This window comes from Trachypithecus francoisi, unplaced genomic scaffold (genome assembly GCF_009764315.1).
Source record: "Trachypithecus francoisi isolate TF-2019V2 unplaced genomic scaffold, Tfra_2.0 Lachesis_group4, whole genome shotgun sequence".
NCBI lineage: Eukaryota > Metazoa > Chordata > Mammalia > Primates > Cercopithecidae > Trachypithecus > Trachypithecus francoisi.
In genome coordinates this window covers 72,362,106-72,383,134 of record NW_022681469.1, presented here as the reverse complement: position 1 = coordinate 72,383,134, position 21,029 = coordinate 72,362,106, and the positions used below count along the sequence as shown (strand labels likewise).

The 21,029-nt window shown below is 41.3% G+C and overlaps 1 protein-coding gene across 1 annotated transcript in view; it reads left to right on the top strand.

The window, feature by feature from the left end:
- The window catches only part of LRRD1 (leucine rich repeats and death domain containing 1), a 33,356-nt gene extending 15,756 nt beyond the window's left edge, over nucleotides 1–17,600 (top strand). The window contains exons 4-6 of the mRNA XM_033194807.1: nucleotides 4,601–4,762; nucleotides 15,854–15,971; nucleotides 17,286–17,600. Of these exons, the coding sequence (XP_033050698.1) occupies nucleotides 4,601–4,762; nucleotides 15,854–15,971; nucleotides 17,286–17,472 (467 nt within the window). The 3' untranslated portion in view covers nucleotides 17,473–17,600. The remainder of the gene's footprint in view (nucleotides 1–4,600; nucleotides 4,763–15,853; nucleotides 15,972–17,285) is intronic.
- Nucleotides 17,601–21,029: the final 3,429 nt, after the last annotated feature.

The following is a 21,029-nucleotide window of genomic DNA, read 5'->3' as shown; positions in this document are numbered from 1 at the left end:
CACTGTCCTACCTGGGATGTGAATCCATTCAGTGATGTGCTCCCTGCTTGTCAGTCAGTTAGTAGCAGTCTCAGTTATCAGATCCACTGTCACAATATCACAGTGCTTGTGTTCATGTAACCCTTATTTTACTTATTAATGGCCCTAAAGCACAACAGTAGTGATGCTGGCAATTCGGATACACCAAAGAGAAGCCTTAAAGTACTTCCCTTAAGTGAAAAGGTGAAAGTTCTCAAGAATCATATGATGAAGTCGCTAAGATCTACACTAAGGACAAATATTCTATCAATGAAATTGTGAAGACGGAAAAAGAAATTTGTGCTAATTTTGCTGTTGCACCTCAAACTACAAAAATTACAGCCACAGTGCATGATAAGTGCTTAGTTAAGAAGGAAAAGGCATTAAATTTATGGGTGAAAGACATGAACAGATGTGTTCTGATTGACAGCACTCATGTTTGATACTGTATTAGGTTTGTAGGCATCAGCTGGGGGGTCTTGGAAGGTATCTCCCATGGATAAGGAGGAACTACTGTAATCCAACAAAGAAAGAACATTATTTTCAACAAATATTGCTGAATCAACTGGATGTCCAAAAGCCAAAACAAAACAAAATAAAACAAAAACAAACAAACAACCACAATATAATTTTGATCCTACACACCATATAAAAATATTACCTCACAATGAATCACAGACCTAAATATAAAAGCTAAAACTACAAAACTTCTAGATAAGAACATAGAAAAATATTATTTGGCAAAAAAAAAAAAAAAAGTGAAAAAATATTAAAAGGTTGGGTGTCATGGCTCATGCCTATAGTCCCATAACTTTGGGAGGCTGAGATGTGAGGATTGCTTGAGAATCAGGAGTTTGGGACCATCCTGGGCAACATGGGGAAACCCCATCTCTACAAACAAAATACAAAAAGATTAGCTGGGTATGGTGGTGCACTCCTGTAGTCCCAGCTACTTGAGAGGCTGAGGTGGGAGGATCACTGGAACCCAGGAGGCTGAGGCTGCACTGAGCCAAGATCGTGCCACTGCACTCCAGCCTGGGTGACAAAGCCAGACTCTGTCTCAAAAAAACAAGGTGAAAAAAAATCAAAACCTTGGCAAGGATTTCTTATATACAACACTGAAATTACAATCCACAAATGAAAATAAGTTGGTTTTCATCAAAATTGGAAACTTCTCAGCTGGGCACGGTACCTCATGCCTGTAATTCCAGCCCTTTGGAAAGCTGAGGCGGGCGGATCTCCTGACTTCAGGAGTTCGAGACTAGCCTGGCCAACATGGTGAAACCCAGTCTCTACTAAAAATACAAAAAAATTAGCCAGGCATGCTGGCGGGGTGCCTGTAATCCCAACTACTTGGGAGGCTGAAGCAGGAGAATCACTTGAACCCAGAAAGCGGAGGTTACAGTGAGCCAAGATGGTGCCACTGCACTCCAGCTTGGGCGACAAGAGCAAGACTAAAGCCTTTTTAATTTTTTTTTTTTTTTTTTTTACAACAGAGTCTTGCTGTGTCACCCAGCCTGGAGTGCAGTGGTGCGATGTAGGCTCACTGCAGCTTCTGCCTCTGGGGTTTCCTGCCTTAGCCTCCTGAGTAGCTGGGATTACAGGCGCCTGCCACCATGCTCGGCTAATTTTTGTATGCTTTTAGTAGAGACGGAGTTTCACTATGTTGCCCAGACTTGTCTCAAATTCCTGACCTCAAGTTATCCACCTGCCTCGGCCTCCCAAAGTGCTGAGATTATAGGCATGAGCCACTGTGCCCGGCTCAGACATTTTTTAAAAGAATGAAAAGCAAGGCCATGGATTGGAAGAAAATATTTGCTTAATACAAAAAAAAAAAAAAAAAAAACTAAAAACAAAATTAAGAAGTCAAACCACTTAATAAAAATTGGTATAAATTTTGAACAGATAATTTACTAAGCAGCTATATGAATAAAAAATAAGCATAAGAGGCCAGGCGTGGTGGCTCATGCCTATAATCCCAGCACTTTGGGAGGCTGAGGCAGGTGGATCACTTGAGATCAGTAGTTCAAGACCAGCCAGGCCAACATAGTGAAACTCCATCGCTACTAAAAATACAAAAATTAGCTGGGCCTGGGGCTTGCCCCTATGGTCCCAGCTACTTGGGAAGCTGAGGCATAAGAATAGCGTGAACCCCGGAGGCGGAAGCTGCAATGAGCTGAAGTCACACCACTACACTCCAGACTGGGTGACAGAGCTAGACTCTGTCTCAAAATAAAAAAGAAAGAAAGAAAGGAAGAAAAGAAGCATACCAAAATATTATGCTTATTAGTCATATTAGAGAAATGCAAATTAACTATACAACAAAATATTGCTATTAGAATAGTTAAAATTAGGCTGGGCGCAGTGGCTCACGCCTGTAATCCCAGCACTTTGGGAGGCCCAGGTGGGCAAATCACGGGGTCAGGAGTTTGAGACCAGACTGGCCAATATGGTGAAACCCCGTCTCTATTAAAACTACAAAAATTAGCCCGTGTGGTGGCACACGCTTATAGTCCCAGCTAATCAGGAGACTGAGGCAGAAGAACTGCTTGAACCTGGGAGGTGGAGGTTGCAGTGAGCCGAGATCATGCCACTGCATTCCAGCTTGGGCGACAGAGTGAGACTCCACCCCCCAAAAAAAAAAAAAGGATAGTTAAAATTAAAATCTGATAATACTAAAAGCTATCAAAATACAAGTAACTGAAACTCTGATACACTGATGAAAGAAATACAAAATGGTACAACCCTTTAGAAAAGTTTGGTAGTTTCTTATATAGTTATACATACACTTAACTATACAAACCATCAATCTCACTTTGACTCCTCTTTTACATGAAATTAAAACGTATTCAACAAAAAACTGAGTGCAAATTTATAGAGAAGCTTCCTTTGTAATTGCCAAAACTGGAAGCTCTTCAAATGTCTTTTATGTATTAAATGGATAAATTATTTACATCTATATAATGGAATACTTCTCATTACTAAAAAGGAAAAAAAAAACTATTGATACAACAACACTGATGTTGTTGTAATGCTAAGTGAAAGAAGCCGAACCCTAAAGACTATGTGCTGTGATTTATAACATATATGTTATACATGTATGTGTGTGCATATATACATATATAAAATTCTAGGTTTATAATAAATATATTTTACACATATACACTCCCAGAAACACTGTATCCAGATCTTGGTTTCTAAATATGATTATTCACTAAAAGGAACCAGGTTCCTTTATGTTCATAAATAACATAACTATAAAATATATAAATAATATAAAGGCAAATTTTAGGCCTCTCTAAATGATTACAAATTCATTTTTACCACAGTTTTACGTCATTTTTTTTTTTTTTTTTTTTGAGATGGAGTTCCACTCTTGTCTCCCAGGCTAGAGTGCAATGGCACTATCTCGGCTCCCTGCAACCAGTAGCTGGGATTACAGGTGCCCACCACCATGCTCGGCTAATTTTTGTATCTTTAGTAGAGATAGGGTTTTGCCATGTTGGCCAGGCTGATCTCGAACTCCTGACCTCAGATGATCCACCCACCTTGGCCTCCCGAAGTGCTGGGATTACAGGCATGAACCACTGTGCCCACCCCAGTTTTACATTTTATGTTAGGTTTATATTGGATTACGATGGTATTGAAAAAATTACATTTAGGAAGTAGAGTTTAATTCCCACTCCCCCTTGAGGGTAGCCTAGATTTAGTGACTTACTCCCAAAGAATAGAGTATGGAAAGGAAAAAAATTATAACATTATCTTGGAGAATGCTGGCAGAGACTGTGTTATCCAAGAGATAAAATTTAACATCTTTAGTGATGTCATGTGGATATGAGGTATCTCTGATATAATGTGATACGTGCACTTCACCTCTGTGGTATTCTTTTCAAAAACCCATAACCCCAGTCTAATAATGAGAACATATCAGACAAATTCAAGTTATGGTACATTCTACAAAATTCATAACCAGTACTTCTTAAAACTGTCAAGGTCATGAACAACAAGGGAAGATTGAGAAACTATCACAAAACAGAGGCGACTAATGAGATATAACTGTATGCAATGAGATTTCCTGAGACAGAAAAAGGACACTGATGGAAAAACTAATGAATCCAAAGAAGTCTGAAGTGTATTTAGTAGTAATGTACCAATACTGGTTTCTTAGATTAAACTAATGTAATATGATAATGTGAGATAACATTAGGAGAAACTAAAGCTAGATGACGAATGCAGAAGAACTTGCTACAATCTCTGCAACATTTCTATGAATCTAAAATTATGGTAAATAAACAGTTTAGTTTAAAAATTACCATCACATCCACTCTATAAAGTTCTTTGCTGTATTAAAAGAGAATAGTCTCTGTCTCATTTTGCCACCCCTAGGAGAGAAAGCAACCACAGCTGTCTTTCTATAAACACTCTTTTTTGCTCTTAGCATGTGGACATCAGAAATAATTTATGACCTGCTGCATTGTGAGGGTCCTCTGGTACTTTGTCAGCAAGACATAATAGATGTTATTTGTCTCCATAGTTATCTTTTATAGAAAGATGTAATTCAATTCTAATTTTTTTCTACTAGGAAATAATCTGACAGCTCTACCTAGTGCTATCTACAATCTTTTTTCACTGAAGGAGATAAATTTTGATGACAACCCTTTGCTGAGACCTCCAATGGAAATCTGTAAAGGAAAACAGTTGTACACTATTGCACGCTATCTACAGAGGGCAGATGAAAGAGATGGTAGGTGGTGAGTGATTGACTATCTAAGAAGTCATTTCTCTTTTATTTTATTTTAATTTAATTTTTTTGGAGACAGGGTCTCACTCTGACACCTAGGCTGGACTATAGTGGCATGATCACAACTCCCTGTGGCCTCGGACTCCTGGGCTCTAGTGATCCTCCCACCTCAGCCTCCTGAGTAGCAGGGACTGCAGGTGTGCATCAACACACCTGGCTAATTTTTTAATCTGCTGGTAGAGACGGGTCTCACTATGTTGCCCAGGCTAGTCTTGAACTCCTGAGCTCAAGCAATCCTCCTGTCTTGGCCTCCCAGTGTTGGGATTACAGGTGTGAGCCACCACACCCAGCCACAAGACACTATCTCATATGAATTAAAAGATGGTTTGCTTTAGTTGGAGGCTTTCAATCTGGCAGAGATGTGAAAAAATTGATACTCTTTCTTTTCTGAAGGTTAGGAGTTTGTTTTGATAATTCAGATTATTTAATCCAGGTCCATACAAATTGAGGCACTGAAAATAGGCAAATCCAAGTGGAGGAGGAGTGGGCCATTTCCTACCCTATTGACCTTAATGCCCTTCAATAGGTGTTTCATTGAGATTGTGACCAGACTCAAAATCCACACAGAAATCTATTAGTTTCAATCTGTTCTAACAAATGTAGTTGTTCTAAAAGACATTTGGAGTTGGGTGTGGTGGCTCACACCTGTAATCCGAACACTTTGGGAGGCCAAGGCAGGAGAATCACTTGAGCTCAGAAGTTCGAGACCAGCCTGGGCCACATAGTGTGACCTTGTCTCTATTTTTAAGATAAATACATAAATAAACAAACAAACAAATAAACAAACAAATAAATAAATAAAATACATTTGGCCTTGAGGGAAGTCCACGGAGCCATTCCACTGATGGCATTCAGTCTTTGGCCCACTATGACTATCTGTCTGAAATCTCTTTTTTTTTTTTTTTTTTTTTTTTAGTTTTATTATTGTACCTTAAGTTTTAGGGTACATGTGCATAACGTGCAGGTTGCAGGTTTGTTACATATGTATACTTGTGCCATGTTGGTGTGCTGCACCCATAAACTCGTCAGCACCCATCAATTCACCATTTATATCAGGTATAACTCCCAATGCAATCCCTCCCCCCTCACCCCACCCCATGATAGTCCCCAGTGTGTGATATTCCTTCCTGAGTCCAAGTGATCTCATTGTTCAGTTCCCACCTATGAGTGAGAACATGCGGTGTTTGGTTTTCTGTTCTTGTGATAGTTTGCTAAGAATGATGGTTTCCAGCTGCATCCATGTCCCTACAAAGAACGCAAACTTATCCTTTTTCATGGCTGCATAGTATGCCATGGTGTATATGTGCCACATTTTCTTAATCCAGTCTGTCACAGATGGACATTTGGGTTGATTCCAAGTCTTTGCTATTGTGAATAGTGCCGCAATAAACATACGTGTGCATGTGTCTTTATAGCAGCATGATTTATAATCCTTTGGGTATATATCCAGTAGTGGGATGGCTGGGTCATATGGTACATCTAGTTCTAGATCCTTGAGGAATCGCCATACTGTTTTCCATAATGGTTGAACTAGTTTACAATCCCACCAACAGTGTAAAAGTGTTCCTATTTCTCCACATCCTCTCCAGCACCTGTTGTTGCCTGACTTTTAATGATTGCCATTCTAACTGGTGTGAGATGGTATCTCATTGTGGTTTTGATTTGCATTTCTCTGATGGCCAGTGATGATGAGCATTTTTTCATGTGTCTGTTGGCTGTATGAATGTCTTCTTTTGAGAAATGTCTGTTCATATCCTTTGCCCACTTTTTGATGGGGTTGTTTGTTTCTTTCTTGTAATTTGTTTGAGTTCTTTGTAGATTCTGCATATTAGCCTTTGTCAGATGAGTAGATTGCAAAAATTTTCTCCCATTCTGTAGGTTGCCTGTTCACTCTGATGGTAGTTTCTTTTGCTGTGCAGAAGCTCTTTAGTTTAATTAGATCCCATTTGTCAATCTTCGCTTTTGCTGCCGTTGCTTTTGGTGTTTTAGACATGAAGTCCTTGCCCATGCCTATGTCCTGAATGGTATCACCTAGGTTTTCTTCTAGGGTTTTTATGGTATTAGGTCTAACATTTAAGTCTCTAACCCATCTTGAATTAATCTTTGTATAAGAGTAAGGAAAGGATCCAGTTTCAGCTTTCTACTTATGGCTAGCCAATTTTCCCAGCACCATTTATTAAATAGGGAATCCTTTCCCCATTTCTTGTGTCTCTCAGGTTTGTCAAAGATCAGATGGCTGTAGATGTGTGGTATTATTTCTGAGGACTCTGTTCTTTTCCATTGGTCTATATCTCTGTTTTGGTACCAGTACCATGCTGTTTTGGTTACTGTAGCCTTGTAGTATAGTTTGAAGTCAGGTAGCATGATGCCTCCAGCTTTGTTCTTTTGACTTAGGATTGTCTTGGCAATGCGGGCTCTTTTTTGGTTCCATATGAACTTTAAAGCAGTTTTTTCCAATTCTGTGAAGAACTCATTGGTAGCTTGATGGGGATGGCATTGAATCTATAAATACCTTGGGCAGTATGGCCATTTTCACAATATTGATTCTTCCTATCCATGAGCATGGTATGTTCTTCCATTTGTTTGTGTCCTCTTTTATTTCACTGAGCAGTGGTTTGTAGTTCTCCTTGAAGAGGTCCTTGACATCCCTTGTAAGTTGGATTCCTAGGTATTTTATTCTCTTTGAAGCAATTGTGAATGGAAGTTCATTCCTGATTTGGCTCTCTGTTTGTCTGTTACTGGTGTATAAGAATGCTTGTGATTTTTGCACATTAATTTGTATCCTGAGACTTTGCTGAAGTTCCTTATCAGCTTAAGGAGATTTGGCTGAGACAATGGGGTTTTCTAAATATACAATCATGTCATCTGCAAACAGGGACAATTTGACTTCTTTTCCTAACTGAATACCCTTGATTTCTTTCTCTTGCCTGATTGCCCTAGCCAGAACTTCCAGCACTATGTTGAATAGGAGTGGTGAGAGAGGGCATCCCTGTCTTGTGCCAGTTTTCAAAGGGAATTTTTCCAGTTTTTGCCCATTCAGTATGATATTGGCTATGGGTTTGTCATAAATAGCTCTTATTATTTTGAGGTACGTTCCATCAATACCGAATTTATTGAGCATTTTTAGCATGAAGGGCTGTTGAATTTTGTGAAAGGCCTTTTCTGCATCTATTGAGATAATCATGTGGTTCTTGTCTTTGCTTCTGTTTATATGCTGGATTACGTTTATTGATTTGCGAATGTTGAACCAGCCTTGCATCCCAGGGATGAAGCTAACTTGATCATGGTGGATAAGCTTTTTGATGTGCTGCTGAATCTGGTTTGCCAGTATTTTATTGAGAATTTTTGCATCGATGTTCATCAGGGATATTGGTCTAAAATTCTCTTTTTTTGTTGTGTCTCTGCCAGGCTTTGGTATCAGGATGATGTTGGCCTCATAAAATGAGTTAGGGAGGATTCCCTCTTTTTCTATTGATTGGAATAGTTTCAGAAGGAATGGTACCAACTCCTCCTTGTACCTCTGGTAGAATTCAGCTGTGAATCCATCTGGTCCTGGACTTTTTTTGGTTGGTAGGCTATTAATTATTGCCTCAATTTCAGAGCCTGCTATTGGTCTATTCAGGGATTCAACTTCTTCCTGGTTTAGTCTTGGAAGAGTGTAAGTGTCCAGGAAATTATCCATTTCTTCTATATTTTCTAGTTGATTTGCGTAGAGGTGTTTATAGTATTCTCTGATGGTAGTTTGTATTTCTGTGGGGTCGGTGGTGACATCCCCTTTATCATTTTTTATTGCGTCTATTTGATTCTTCTCTCTTTTCTTCTTTATTAGTCTTGCTAGTGGTCTGTCAATTTTGTTGATCTTTTCAAAAACAACTCCTGGATTCATTGATTTTTTGGAGGGTTTTTTGTGTCTCTATCTCCTTCAGTTCTGCTCTGATCTTAGTTATTTCTTGCCTTCTGCTAGCTTTTGAATGTATTGCTCTTGCCTCTCTAGTTGTTTTAATTGTGATGTTAGAGTGTCAATTTTAGATCTTTCCAGCTTTCTCTTGTGGGCATTTAGTGCTATAAATTTCCCTCTACACACTGCTTTAAATGTGTCCCAGAGATTCTGGTATGTTGTATCTTTGTTCTCATTGGTTTCAAAGAACATCTTTATTTCTGCCTTCATTTCGTGATGTACCCAGTAGTCCTTCAGGAGCAGGTTGTTCAGTTTCCATGTAGTTGAGCGGTTTTGATTGAGTTTCTTAGTCCTGAGTTCTAGTTTGATTGCACTGTGGTCTGAGAGACAGTTTGTTATAATTTCTGTTCTTGTACATTTGCTGAGGAGTGCTTTACTTCCAATTATGTGGTCAATTTTGGAATAAGTGCGATGTGCTGCTGAGAAGAATGTATATTCTGTTGATTTGGGGTGGAGAGTTCTATAGATGTCTATTAGGTCCACTTGGTGCAGAGATGAGTTTAATTCCTGGATATCCTTGTTAACTTTCTGTCTCGTTGATCTGTCTAATGTTGACAGTGGAGTGTTGAAGTCTCCCATTATTATTGTATGGGAGTCTAAGTCCCTTTGTAAGTCTCTAAGGACTTGCTTTATGAATCTGGGTGCTCCTGTATTGGGTGCATATATATTTAGGATAGTTAGCTCTTCCTGTTGAATTGATCCCTTTACCATTATGTAATGGCCTTCTTTGTCTCTTTTGATCTTTGATGGTTTAAAGTCTGTTTTATTAGAGACTAGTATTGCAACCCCTGCTTTTTTTTATTCTCCATTTGCTTGGTAGATCTTCCTCCATCTCTTTATTTTGAGCCTATGTATGTCTCTGCATGTGAGATGGGTCTCCTGAATACAGCAGACTGATGGGTCTTGACTCTTTATCCAGTTTGCCAGTCTGTGTCTTTTAATTGGAGCATTTAGTCCATTGACATTTAAGATTAATATTGTTATGTGTGAACTTGATCCTGCCATTATGATATAACTGGTTATTTTGCTCGTTAGTTGATGCAGTTTCTTCCTAGCCTCGATGGTCTTTACATTTTGGCATGTTTTTGCAATGGCTGGTACCGGTTGTTCCTTTCCATGTTTAGGGCTTCCTTCAGGGTCTCTTGTAAGGCAGGCCTGGTGGTGACAAAATCTCTAAGCATTTGCTTATCTGTAAAGGATTGTATTTCTCTTCACTTATGAAACTTAGTTTGGCTGGATATGAATTCTGGGTTTAAAATTCTTTTCTTTAAGAATGTTGAATATGGCCCCCACTCTCTTCTGGCTTGTAGAGTTTCTGCCGAGAGATCTGCTGTTAGTCTGATGGGCTTCCCTTTGTGGGTAACCGACCTTTCTCTCTGGCTGCCCTTAAGATTTTTTCCTTCATTTCAACTTTGGTGAATCTGGCAATTATGTGTCTTGGAGTTGCTCTTCTGGAGGATTATCTTTGTGGCGTTCTCTGTATTTCCTGAATTTGAATGTTGGCCTGCCCTACTAGGTTGGGGAAGTTCTCCTGGATGATATCCTGAAGAGTGTTTTCCAACTTGGTTCCATTTCCCCCCTTACTTTCAGGCACCCCAATCAGACGTAGATTTGGTCTTTTTACATAATCCCATACTTCTTGCAGGCTTTGTTCATTCCTTTTTTTTTTTTTTCTTTTGGTTTCTCTTCTCGCTTCATTTCATTCATTTGATCCTCCATGGCTGATACTCTTTCTTCCAGTTGATCGAGTCGGTTACTGAAGCTTGTGCTTTTGTCACATATTTCTCGTGTCATGGTTTTCATCTCTGTCATTTCGTTTATGACCTTCTCTGCATTAATTATTCTAGCTATCAATTCTTCCACTCTTTTTTCAAGATGTTTAGTTTCTTTGCGCTGGGTATGTAATTCCTCCTTTAGCTCTGAGAAGTTTGATGGACTGAAGCCTTCTTCTCTCATCTCGTCAAAGTCATTCTCTGACCAGCTTTGATCCATTGCTGGCGATGAGCTGCGCTCCTTTGCAGGGTGAGATGGGCTCTTATTTTTTGAATTTCCAGCTTTTCTGCCCTGCTTTTTCCCCATCTTTGTGGTTTTATCTGCCTCTGGTCTTTGATGATGGTGACGTACTGATGGGGTTTTGGTGTAGGTGTCCTTCCTATTTGATAGTTTTCCTTCTAACAGTCAGGACCCTCAGCTGTAGGTCTGTTGGAGATTGCTTGAGGTCCATGCCAGCCCCTGTTTGCCTGGGTATCAGCAGCAGAGGTTGCAGAAGATAGAATATTGCTGAACAGCGAGTGTACCTGTCTGATTCTTACTTTGGAAGCTTCCTCTCGGGGTGTACTCCACCGTGTGAGGTGTGGGGTGTCAGACTGCCCCTAGTGGGGGATGTCTCCCAGTTAGGCTACTCAGGGGTCAGGGACCCACTTGAGCAGGCAGTCTGTCCCTTCTCAGATCTCAACCTCCGTGTTGGGAGATCCACTGCTCTCTTCAAAGCTGTCAGACAGAGTCATTTGCATCTGCAGAGGTTTCTGCTGTTTTGTTGTTGTTGTTTAGCTGTGCCCTGTCCCCAGAGGTGGAGTCTACAGAGACAGGCAGGTTTCCTTGAGCTCCACCCAGTTCGAGCTTCCCAGCGGCTTTGTTTACCTACTTAAGCCTCAGCAATGGCGGGCGCCCCTCCCCCAGCCTCGCTGCTGCCTTGCGGTTAGATGGCAGACTGCTGTGCTAGCAATGAGGGAGGCTCCGTGGGTGTGGGACCCTCCTGGCCAGGTGTGGGTATAATCTCCTGGTGTGCCTGTTTGCTTAAAGCGCAGTATTGGGGTGGGAGTTACCCGATTTTCCAGGTATTGTGTGTTTCAGTTCCCCTGGCTAGGAAAAGGGATTCCCTTCCCCCTTGCGCTTCCCAGGTGAGGTGATGCCTCGCCCTGCCTCAGCTCTCACTGGTCAGGCTGCAGCAGCTGACCAGCACTGATTGTCCGGCACCCCCTAGTGAGATGAACCCAGTACCTCAGTTGAAAAAGCAGAAATCACCGGTCTTCTGTATCACTCGTGCTGAGAGTTGGAGACTGGAGCTGTTCCTATTTGGCCATCTTCCTGTCTGAAAGCTTTTGACAGTCTTTATCCCATCTGTCCTTGAGCTCTCTGTTGTGTGTCTGATTATTTCTGAGAACAGGCCCATTTCCTTTAAAATGGACTAGATGAAGATTGGTTTCAAGTGTCTGGGAGGGAACCTTCACTGTCCAATTCTTTCCCTAGGGCTGGGTTCCCAACAGTTAGGCTTTTCCCTATAGGACTCTTATTTGCCACTTTTCATCACTAGTCAGAAAGAATTCAGATTTTGGTCCTCTAATTTAATGCAAGAGAACAATCAGTTATGACCCAGATTTGGGGAAATGGAATATCCAAAACTGTCCCCTCAGATCATTCTATCATGTACCTTGTCTACATGATCAGGAGCTTGTACTAATGTAATTTCATAGTGAGATAGTCACAAAAAATTGCTTAGTCCTTAAAGTCACAATATACATTCATATACATGGCTATCATTTAGAGGCTTTTCCAAGACTTGGGCTTTATTGATAAAGGAACCTAAAATATAAAATTAAAAGCCACAGTAGCTGCCTTCTTTAACTTACTGTGCAAGTTGATTGTCCTACTTGTTACTATAAAAAAGGATCTTTTGGCCAGGTGTGGTGGCTCATGCCTGTAATCCCAGCACTTTGGGAGGCCAAGGTGGGCGAATCACGAGATCAGTAGTTCGAGAGCAGCCTGGCCAACATGGTGAAATCCCATCTCTACTAAAAATGCAAAAAATTAGCTGGGCGTGGTGGTGGGTACCTGTAATCCCAGTTACTCCGGAGGCTGAAGCAGGAGAATCGCTTGAACCCAGGAGGCAGAGGTTGCAGTGAGCCGAGATCGCACCACTGCACTCCAGCCCGGGTGACAGTGCAAGACTCCATCTAAAAAAAAGAAAGGATCTTTTATGGTAATTACATTTCTATAAAATAAAGATTTTAGGAGTTTTCTAGGATCCATAAAGTATTTCTGTTAGGTACATTACTTTAGAGAAAGGTTTAGAATCTCAGCCATTTATCTCCTTTCCCTACGCCCAAGGAGCCTTCATATTGCAGGCTTGGCATCCAATGAGGGCAGAGAGAAATCAGCTTGGGAGATGTATTTATTCTGCAATTCACAAATGGAGCATTTTTCTTTTATTTTTTTCTTTTATTTATTTATTTATTTTTGAGACGGAGTCTTGCTCTGTGGCCCAGGCTGGAGTGCAGTGGCCCCATTTCTGCTCACTGCAAGCTCCGCCTCCTGGGTTCACGCCATTCTCCTGCCTTAGCCTCCCGTGTAGCTGGGACTACAGGCGCCCGCCACCATGCCCGGCTAATTTTTTTGTATTTAATAGAGATGGGGTTTCACCATGTTGGCCAGGATGGTCTCGATCTTCTGACCTCGTGATCCACCCACCTCGGCCTCCCAAAGTGCTGGGATTACAGGCGTGAGCCACCACGCCCAGCTGAACCTTTTTCTTAAACTTTTACTTAGAAGATTGGAATTTTATATATATCATAGCATGAAATATAGGCTGAGAGAGTATATATAAAACTTTAAAAAATAGAACATATTTGATCGTGGGGGATGGTACATCTCGAGTTCTGAAAATTCTCACAGGCTGGGGGTAGTGGCTCACACCTGTAGTTCCAGGACTTTGGGAGGCCAAGGCAGGAGGATTGCTTGAGCTCAAGAGTTTGAGAGTAGCTTGGGCAATATAGTGAGACCCTATTGCTTCTCAGCCTTTTGGCTAAGATGAAGTATAGTGAGACCCTGTTTCTACAAAAAATTTTAAAAACTAAGGTGGGCAGAGATCTTGAGGCCAGGAGTTTGAGACTGGCCTGGCCAACATGCCAAAACCCCATCTCTACTAAAAATACAAAAATTAGCTGGACATGGTGGTACGTGCCTGTAGTTCCAGCTACTCAGGAGGCTGAGGCAGGAGAATTGCTAATCTGGAGGCGCCTGTAGTTCCAGCTAATCAGGAGGCAGAGGTTGCAGTGAGACGAGATCCCGCCACTGTACTCTAGCCTAGGTGACAGAGCCAGACTTTGTCTCAAAATAAGTAAATAAATAAAAATTAAAAATAATAAATTAGCCAGGCATGGTGGCACACACCTGTGGTCCCAGCTACTTGTGGGGGTGAAGTGGGAGAGTCATTTGAGCCCGGGACGTTGAGGTTGAGGTTGTGGTGACCTGTGATTATGCCACTGCACTCCAGTCTGAGTAACAGAGTGAGACCCTGTCTAAAAAAAAGAAAAGAAAAAACTCACAGTACCTTTGTCCAGAAAAAATGGGTCTTGTTCAAATTAGCTGGAAGTTTTAATTAAAAACACTAAAATCACTAATTGTTCAGCCAACTTATTAAATAATTGACTTGAATATAAAATATGCACATATACACTATATTTATAGTAGATGTGAACTTAGTTTCTCAAGTTGGTACATAATGAAGCACATACAATTGTTGTCCATATTCTCTACCAAACAAAACAAAACAAAACATTCCCACATACATTAAAAAGCCAGAATTGAAGGAAGGAGTCAAATGCATTTCAAATCCTGGAGAAATAAATGGCTTGGAAATCACTTTAAAGTTGCTTATAAATAGGCTGGTTGCGATGACTCATGCCTGTAATCCCAGCACTTTGGGAGGCTGAGGCGGGCAGATCACCTGAGGTCAGGAGTTTGAGACCAGCGTGACAAACATGAGAAACCTCATCTCTATTAAAAATACAAAAAATTAGCTGGGTGTGGTGGCGCATCCTAGCTACTCGAGAGGCTGAGGCAGGAGAATCACTTGAACCCAGGAGGCAGAGGTTGTGGTGAGCCGAGATCATGCCATTGCACTCCAGCCTGGGCAACAAGAGTGAAACTCTGTCTCAAAAAAAAGGAGAAAAAGTTGCTTATAAATATTCTTTCCAATGGCCATTTTAAGTGTTGGATTTTTTGGATTTTAGAAAAAAATGGAACAAATGTTTCAAATTTCAGTTTATATTTTAGATCCGCATTGTCATTGTCACTTTTTTTTTTTGCATGAGACGAAGTTTTGCTCTTGTTGCCCAGGCTGGAGCGCAGTGGCGCAATCTTGGCTCACGGCAACCTCTGCCTCCTGGGTTCAAGCTATTCTCCTGCCTGAGCCTCCCGAGTAGCTGGGATTACAGGCATGCACCACCACACCCGGCTAATTTTTTGTGTTTTTAGTAGAGACAGGGTTTCTCCATGTTGGTCAGGCTGATCTCGAACTCGTGACCTCAGGTAATCCACCCGCCTTGGCCTCCCAAAGTGCTGGGATTACAGGCATGAGCCACCAAGCCTGGCCGCCATTGTCTTTTTTTTTTTTTTGAGACAGAGTCTTGCTCTGTTGCCCAGGCTGGAGTACAGTGGTGAGGTCTCAGCTCACTGCAACCTCTGCCTTCCCAGTTCAAGTGAGTCTCCTGCCTCAGCCTCCTGAGTAGCTGGGACTATAGGCACACACCACCACGCCCAGCTAATTTATATATATATATATGTATATATATATATATACTTTTTTTTTTTCTGAGATGGAGTCTCGCTCTGTCGCCCAAGCTGGAGTGCAGTGACCGGATCTCATCTCACTGCAAGCTCCGCCTCCCAGGTTCACGCCATTCTCCTGCCTCAGCCTCCCGAGTAGCTGGGACTACAGGCGCCCGCCACCTCGCCCAGCTAGTTTTTTGTATTCTTTAGTAGAGACGGGGTTTCACCGTGTTAGCCAGGATGGTCTCGATCTCCTGACCTTGTGATCCGCCTGCAGAGATGGAGTTTTGCCATGTTGGCCAGGCTGGTCTTAAACTCTTGACCTCAGGTGATCCACCTGCCTCGGCTTCCCAAAGTGCTGGGATTACAGGCATGAGCCACTGTGCCCAGGCAGCATTGTCATTTTCAGTTTTACTTAGCATATACATTTCACAGAAGCACAGAAATAAGAAAACTAGATATAATATGAACTCAAAATAGATTATCTTTTTCAAAAGATATACATTTTCTTTTATCTTCAAACGTAGAGAAAATCTTAGAGAAGATATTCAAGATAGTTGCCAACAACATCACTGAAACCAATTTTGAATTTTTATGTCAAAAACTAAACCTGGCAAACTCAGAAACTGATATGCCTACAAAGAGGTATGTATAAATGACAGCATTTAGTACAAATTTATTCTCATTCTGATGTATATCATGTTGATACTGCATGGTTTTGAAACATTCATAATAACACAATCTTTACTTTGCTATAGAAAGCTGATTTTAGTTTATTACATGCTTGTGATCCATGTTGGAAGGCCATATAACATAATGAAGAACAAGGGCTATGAGGACAGACTGTTTGACTTTTACTCACAACTGGTTTTGTGACCTTGGGCAAGTCCTTTAACTTCCTGATGACTTGGTTTCTTCACTGATAAAATGGATATACTCATGTAAGAGAATTGTCATGAGAATCAAGTGAGATCAAGCTATAAAGCATATAGTAACCGGGCGTGGTGGCTCACGCCTGTAATCCCAACACTTTGAGAGGCTGAGGCAGGCAGGTCATGAGGTCAGGAGATCGAGACCATCCTGGCTAACACGGTGAAAACCCATTTCTCCTAAAAATACAAAAAATTAGCTAGGCATGGTGGTGGGCGCCTGTAGTCCCAGCTACTTGGGAGGCTGAGGCAGAAGAATGGCATGAACCCGGGAGGCAGAGCTTGCAGTGAGCGAGATCATGCCACTGCACTCCAGCCTGGGAGACAGTGAGACTCCGTCTCAAAAAAAAAAAAAAAAAAAAAAGCATAGAGTATAGTAGCAGTAATATACTGGTTTATTAGAATAACCCACAATTATGATTTTGAGGTCTTGAGAACTGAATGTAAATTGAATTGTTGATTTTCTATAAGGGAACAAGGGATGGGCTGGAGCTAACATTCACTTTCTATGTCCCCAGCTCCATGCTATTTTTTTTTTTTTTTTTTTGAGATGGAATCTCGCTCTGTCACCCAGGCTGGAGTGCAGTGGCCGGATCTCAGCTCACTGCAAGCTCCGCCTCCCAGGTTCATGCTATTCTCCTGCCTCAGCCTCCCGAGTAGCTGGGACTACAGGCGCCCACCACCTCGCCCAGCTAGTTTTTTGTATTTTTTAGTAGAGACGGGGTTTCACGGTGTTAGCCAGGATGGTCTCGATCTCCTGACCTCGTGATCCGCCCATCTTGGCCTCCCAAAGTGCTGGGATTACAGGCGTGAGCCATGGTGCCCGGCCCATGCTAAATTTTTATAGAGATTCTCTTCACCAATTAATTTCATCTTCACCTTGGTAAAATTGGTTTTAAAACCTAGATATACAATATTACAGGAGTTTAAAGCAATGTTCTTAATTGACATTTCAAATAATTATTAGTAATTTTAATATATTAAACATTAATAAATATTTAACTGTTATATTATTAATAATGTTTTTCAGCACTGTTTCATTAAGTGAGAGAGTCCACCAAGCACTTGTTATATGGAAAACACAGAGTAACAAATTATCACTAACTGCTGCTGCTTTAAGAGATCAACTAATTCGAGCACTAACTATGATAGGAGCATATGAAATTATCGACAAAATAACAGCTTTAAATCTTTTTACACGTGCAATTAAATTCTAACCAGTGGATCAATAATAAAAACTGAAAACTTTTGATGCACTTATAATTGCAACTGTGTTTTTGAACCATTTCACTTCACTTTATTCACAGCTCTTTTCTTGCATTCTTAAGAGATGATGACAACGTATAACTACCACTCTAATGTTATCATAATAAAATATTACAGACACTGTGTTGTGTGTTTGTTCTGTTGTCTTACTACAGTGATGTTGAAGTTGAAAATAATTGCTTTTTTTTTTTCCTAAGATGGAGTTTTGCTCTTGTTGGCCAGGCTGGAGTGCAGTGGCGTGAATTTGAAAATAATTCCTTTTATTTTTGAGATGGAGTTTTTGCTCTTGTTGCCCAGGCTGGAGTGCAGTGGTGTGATCTCAGCTCACTGCAACCTCTGCCTCCTGGGTTCAAGTGATTCTCCTGCCTCAGCCTCCCGAGTAGCTGGGACTACAGGTGCCCACCACCACGCTGGGCTAATTTTTGTATTTTTAGTAGAGTCGGGGTTTCACCATGTTGGGCAGGATGGTCTCCATCTCCTGACCTTGTGATCTGCTTGCCTGGGCCTCCCAAAGTGCTGAGATTACAGGCGTGAGCCACCACGCCAAGCCTGAAAATAATTATGTTAAAATTTTTCTGTTATATATTGCTTTTTATACAACCCACGATTTATAGGTAGCAACATTACTAGTGATTTTCACTGGAGTTAGAAAGCAGAACAGTTTCTTTTTAGATGCTGGCTTAAAAACAGAAATAAATATACCATTCCTACTTTTTCTTCATTAGGAAGGGGATAGCTTTGTTAAACACAAACTAGGGCCAGGGCCAGTAATCTTTTAGTTGAGTGTCCAGACAGGATTGACAGAGTGGCCATCTATTGTCTTGTCTATCATGTGAGCCTCTCCCCTTCTTCCGCTATCAGAAAACCTCTTTCATAGGGGGAATGCATTGCACTTATTTCAATGTGGAGCTTACCTTGTCATGTAAACTCTTCCCCGACTCCAGCACTAACATCAATGTCTTCTACTCATGTAACCACAATGATTGATTTTGACTCAGGGAAAGTCACTTGACTCAAGCCAGGTCATTAACAGTTTCCCTTGGATCTTTTTGCAGAGCTACCAGGGAAGATGCACTCTTCCTGCGGGTAGGTTATGAGTCTTGGAGTCTTGATATATCATGCACAGTGTGTAGTAGTCTGCCGAGAGCTGGATGGCGTGAGAGAGATCCTCAATCCCCATATCTGAAGCTTATTTTACTTCTGCACTTTTTACTCTTCACCCACTTAAGGAGTGTAACCTAGGTTTCCATAACTTTGAATGGAAAGAGACCTAATACAAGTGGTTAAGAATATTGTGGAGGCCGGGCATGGTGGCTCACGCCTGTAATCCCAGCACTTTGGGAGGCCAAGACGGGTGGTCATGAGGTCAGGAGATCGACCATCCTGGCTAACACGGTGAAACCCCATCTCTACTAAAAATACAAAAAAATAGCCAGGTGTGGTGGTGGGTGCCTGTAGTCCCAGCTACTCGGGAGGCTGAGGCAGGAGAATGGCATGAACCCAGGAGGTGGAGCTTGCAGTGAGCCGAGATGGTACCACTGCACTCCAGCCTGGGCAACAGAGCATGACTCTGTCTCAAAAAAAAAAAAAAAAGAAAAAGAAAAAAGAATATTGTGGACATAGTGCAGTTTTTGTTACCTTAAAAAATAATTTTCTATGTGAGACCATGTTAAAGAAAGAAATTTATTTTACAGGTTAAAATTTAAAGTGTATATTTTGTTGCCATTTTGGAAGTGCAACATAACATATTGGTTTAACAACTATACAGCCTGTGTCTCTAATCCTTCCTATTTTAAAACTTCTTGCAGTAGGGATAAGAGTACCTGTGGGTTTATGTTGGCTTAATGATGGTTGTTGTTAATGTGTTCCACTGGAGGCAAGGTACTTCCATAGAACATTAAAGTGTGAAGGACCTTGGAAATTGTCTAGTGAAGTATATCTTCTCATTTAACAAATGAGCAAACTTAAAACCTAAAAAAAGTTAAGTGACATGAACTGGTTTCTCTACTATTCCTTCAAAAATGAAGTTATAAAGACTAGAAAATGTTCTAGGTGAAGCTTTGGTATGAAGTAAGAGAGACAGAAAAGAAGAAAGCTGGGTAACATCAGAACCATCAAAGTGTCAGTTCTTATCAAGTCTTGCTAAATTGCTACAATTCTACACCTTTTAACAAATATCCTAGCCTATAGTCTCACCCAAACCACACTGTACATTGCTACCAGACTTACCTTCTAAAAACACTGATCTAACCGTATCACCCTCTGATCCAATTTTTTTTTTTGAGAGGGGCTTTGCTCTTATTGCCCAGGCTGGAGTGCAATGGCGTGATCTCGGCTCACTGCAACCTCCGCCTCCCGGGTTCAAGCAATTCTCCTGCCTCAGCCTCCAGAGTAACTGGGATTACAAGCAACTGCCACCACGCCCAGCTAATTTTTTGTATTTTTAGTAGAGTTGGAGTTTCACTATGTTGACCAGACTGATTTCAGGCCTTGGCCTCCCAAAGTGCTGGGATTACAGGCATGAGCCACCGTGCCCAGCCCAAAAACCTTTTTAAAAATATTGGAAAATAGGCCAGGTGCAGTAGCTTACTCCTGTAATCCCAGCACTTTGGGAGGCTAAGGTGGGTGGATCATCTGAGGTTAGGAGTTTGAGACAAGCCTGGCCAACATGGTGAAATCCCGTCTCTACTAAAAATACAAAAATTAGCCAGGCATGGTGGCGCATGCCTGTAGTCCTAGCTACTTGGGAAGCTGAGGCAGGAGGATCTCTTGAGCCCAGGAGGTGGAGGTTGCAGTGAGCCAAGATTGTGCCACTGCACTCCGGCCTGGGTGACAGAGTGAGACCTCCATCTGAAAAACAAACAAAATAAAACAAAAAGAAAAAAAACAGAAAGGAAAAAGTGTCCAGCTGACTTCATTGCAGACATTGACAAACTGATCCTAAAGTGAAATAAACCTAAAGGGACCTAAAATAGTCAAAACAATCTTGAAAATGATTAACAAAGTTGGAGAACTCATATTTCTCACTTTCTTTCTGTCTTTTTTTTTTTTTAAATGAGACAGGGTCTCACTCTGCTGCCCAAGCGGGAGTGCAGTGGCACAATCACAGCTCACTGCAGCCTCAACCTCTGGGGCTCAGGCAATCTTCCCACCTCAGTCTCCCAAGTAGCTGGGACTACATGCCCACACCACCATCCCTGGCTAATGTTTTGGTATTTTTTTAGAGATAGGGTTTCACCATGTTGCCCAAGCTGGTCTCGAACTCCTGGGCTCAGGTGATCTGCCTGCCTTGGCCTCCCAAAGTGCTGGGATCTCACTTTCAAACTTAATACAAATCTGCAGTAATCAAGACAGTGGAGTTCTGGCATAAGGATAGACATATAGATCAACAGAATAGAATTGAGAGGCCAAAAATAAACCCTAACATATACAGTGCATCAATTTTTTTTTTTTTTAGATGGAGTCTTGCTCTGTCACCCAGGCTGGAGTGCAGTCATGTGATCTCAGC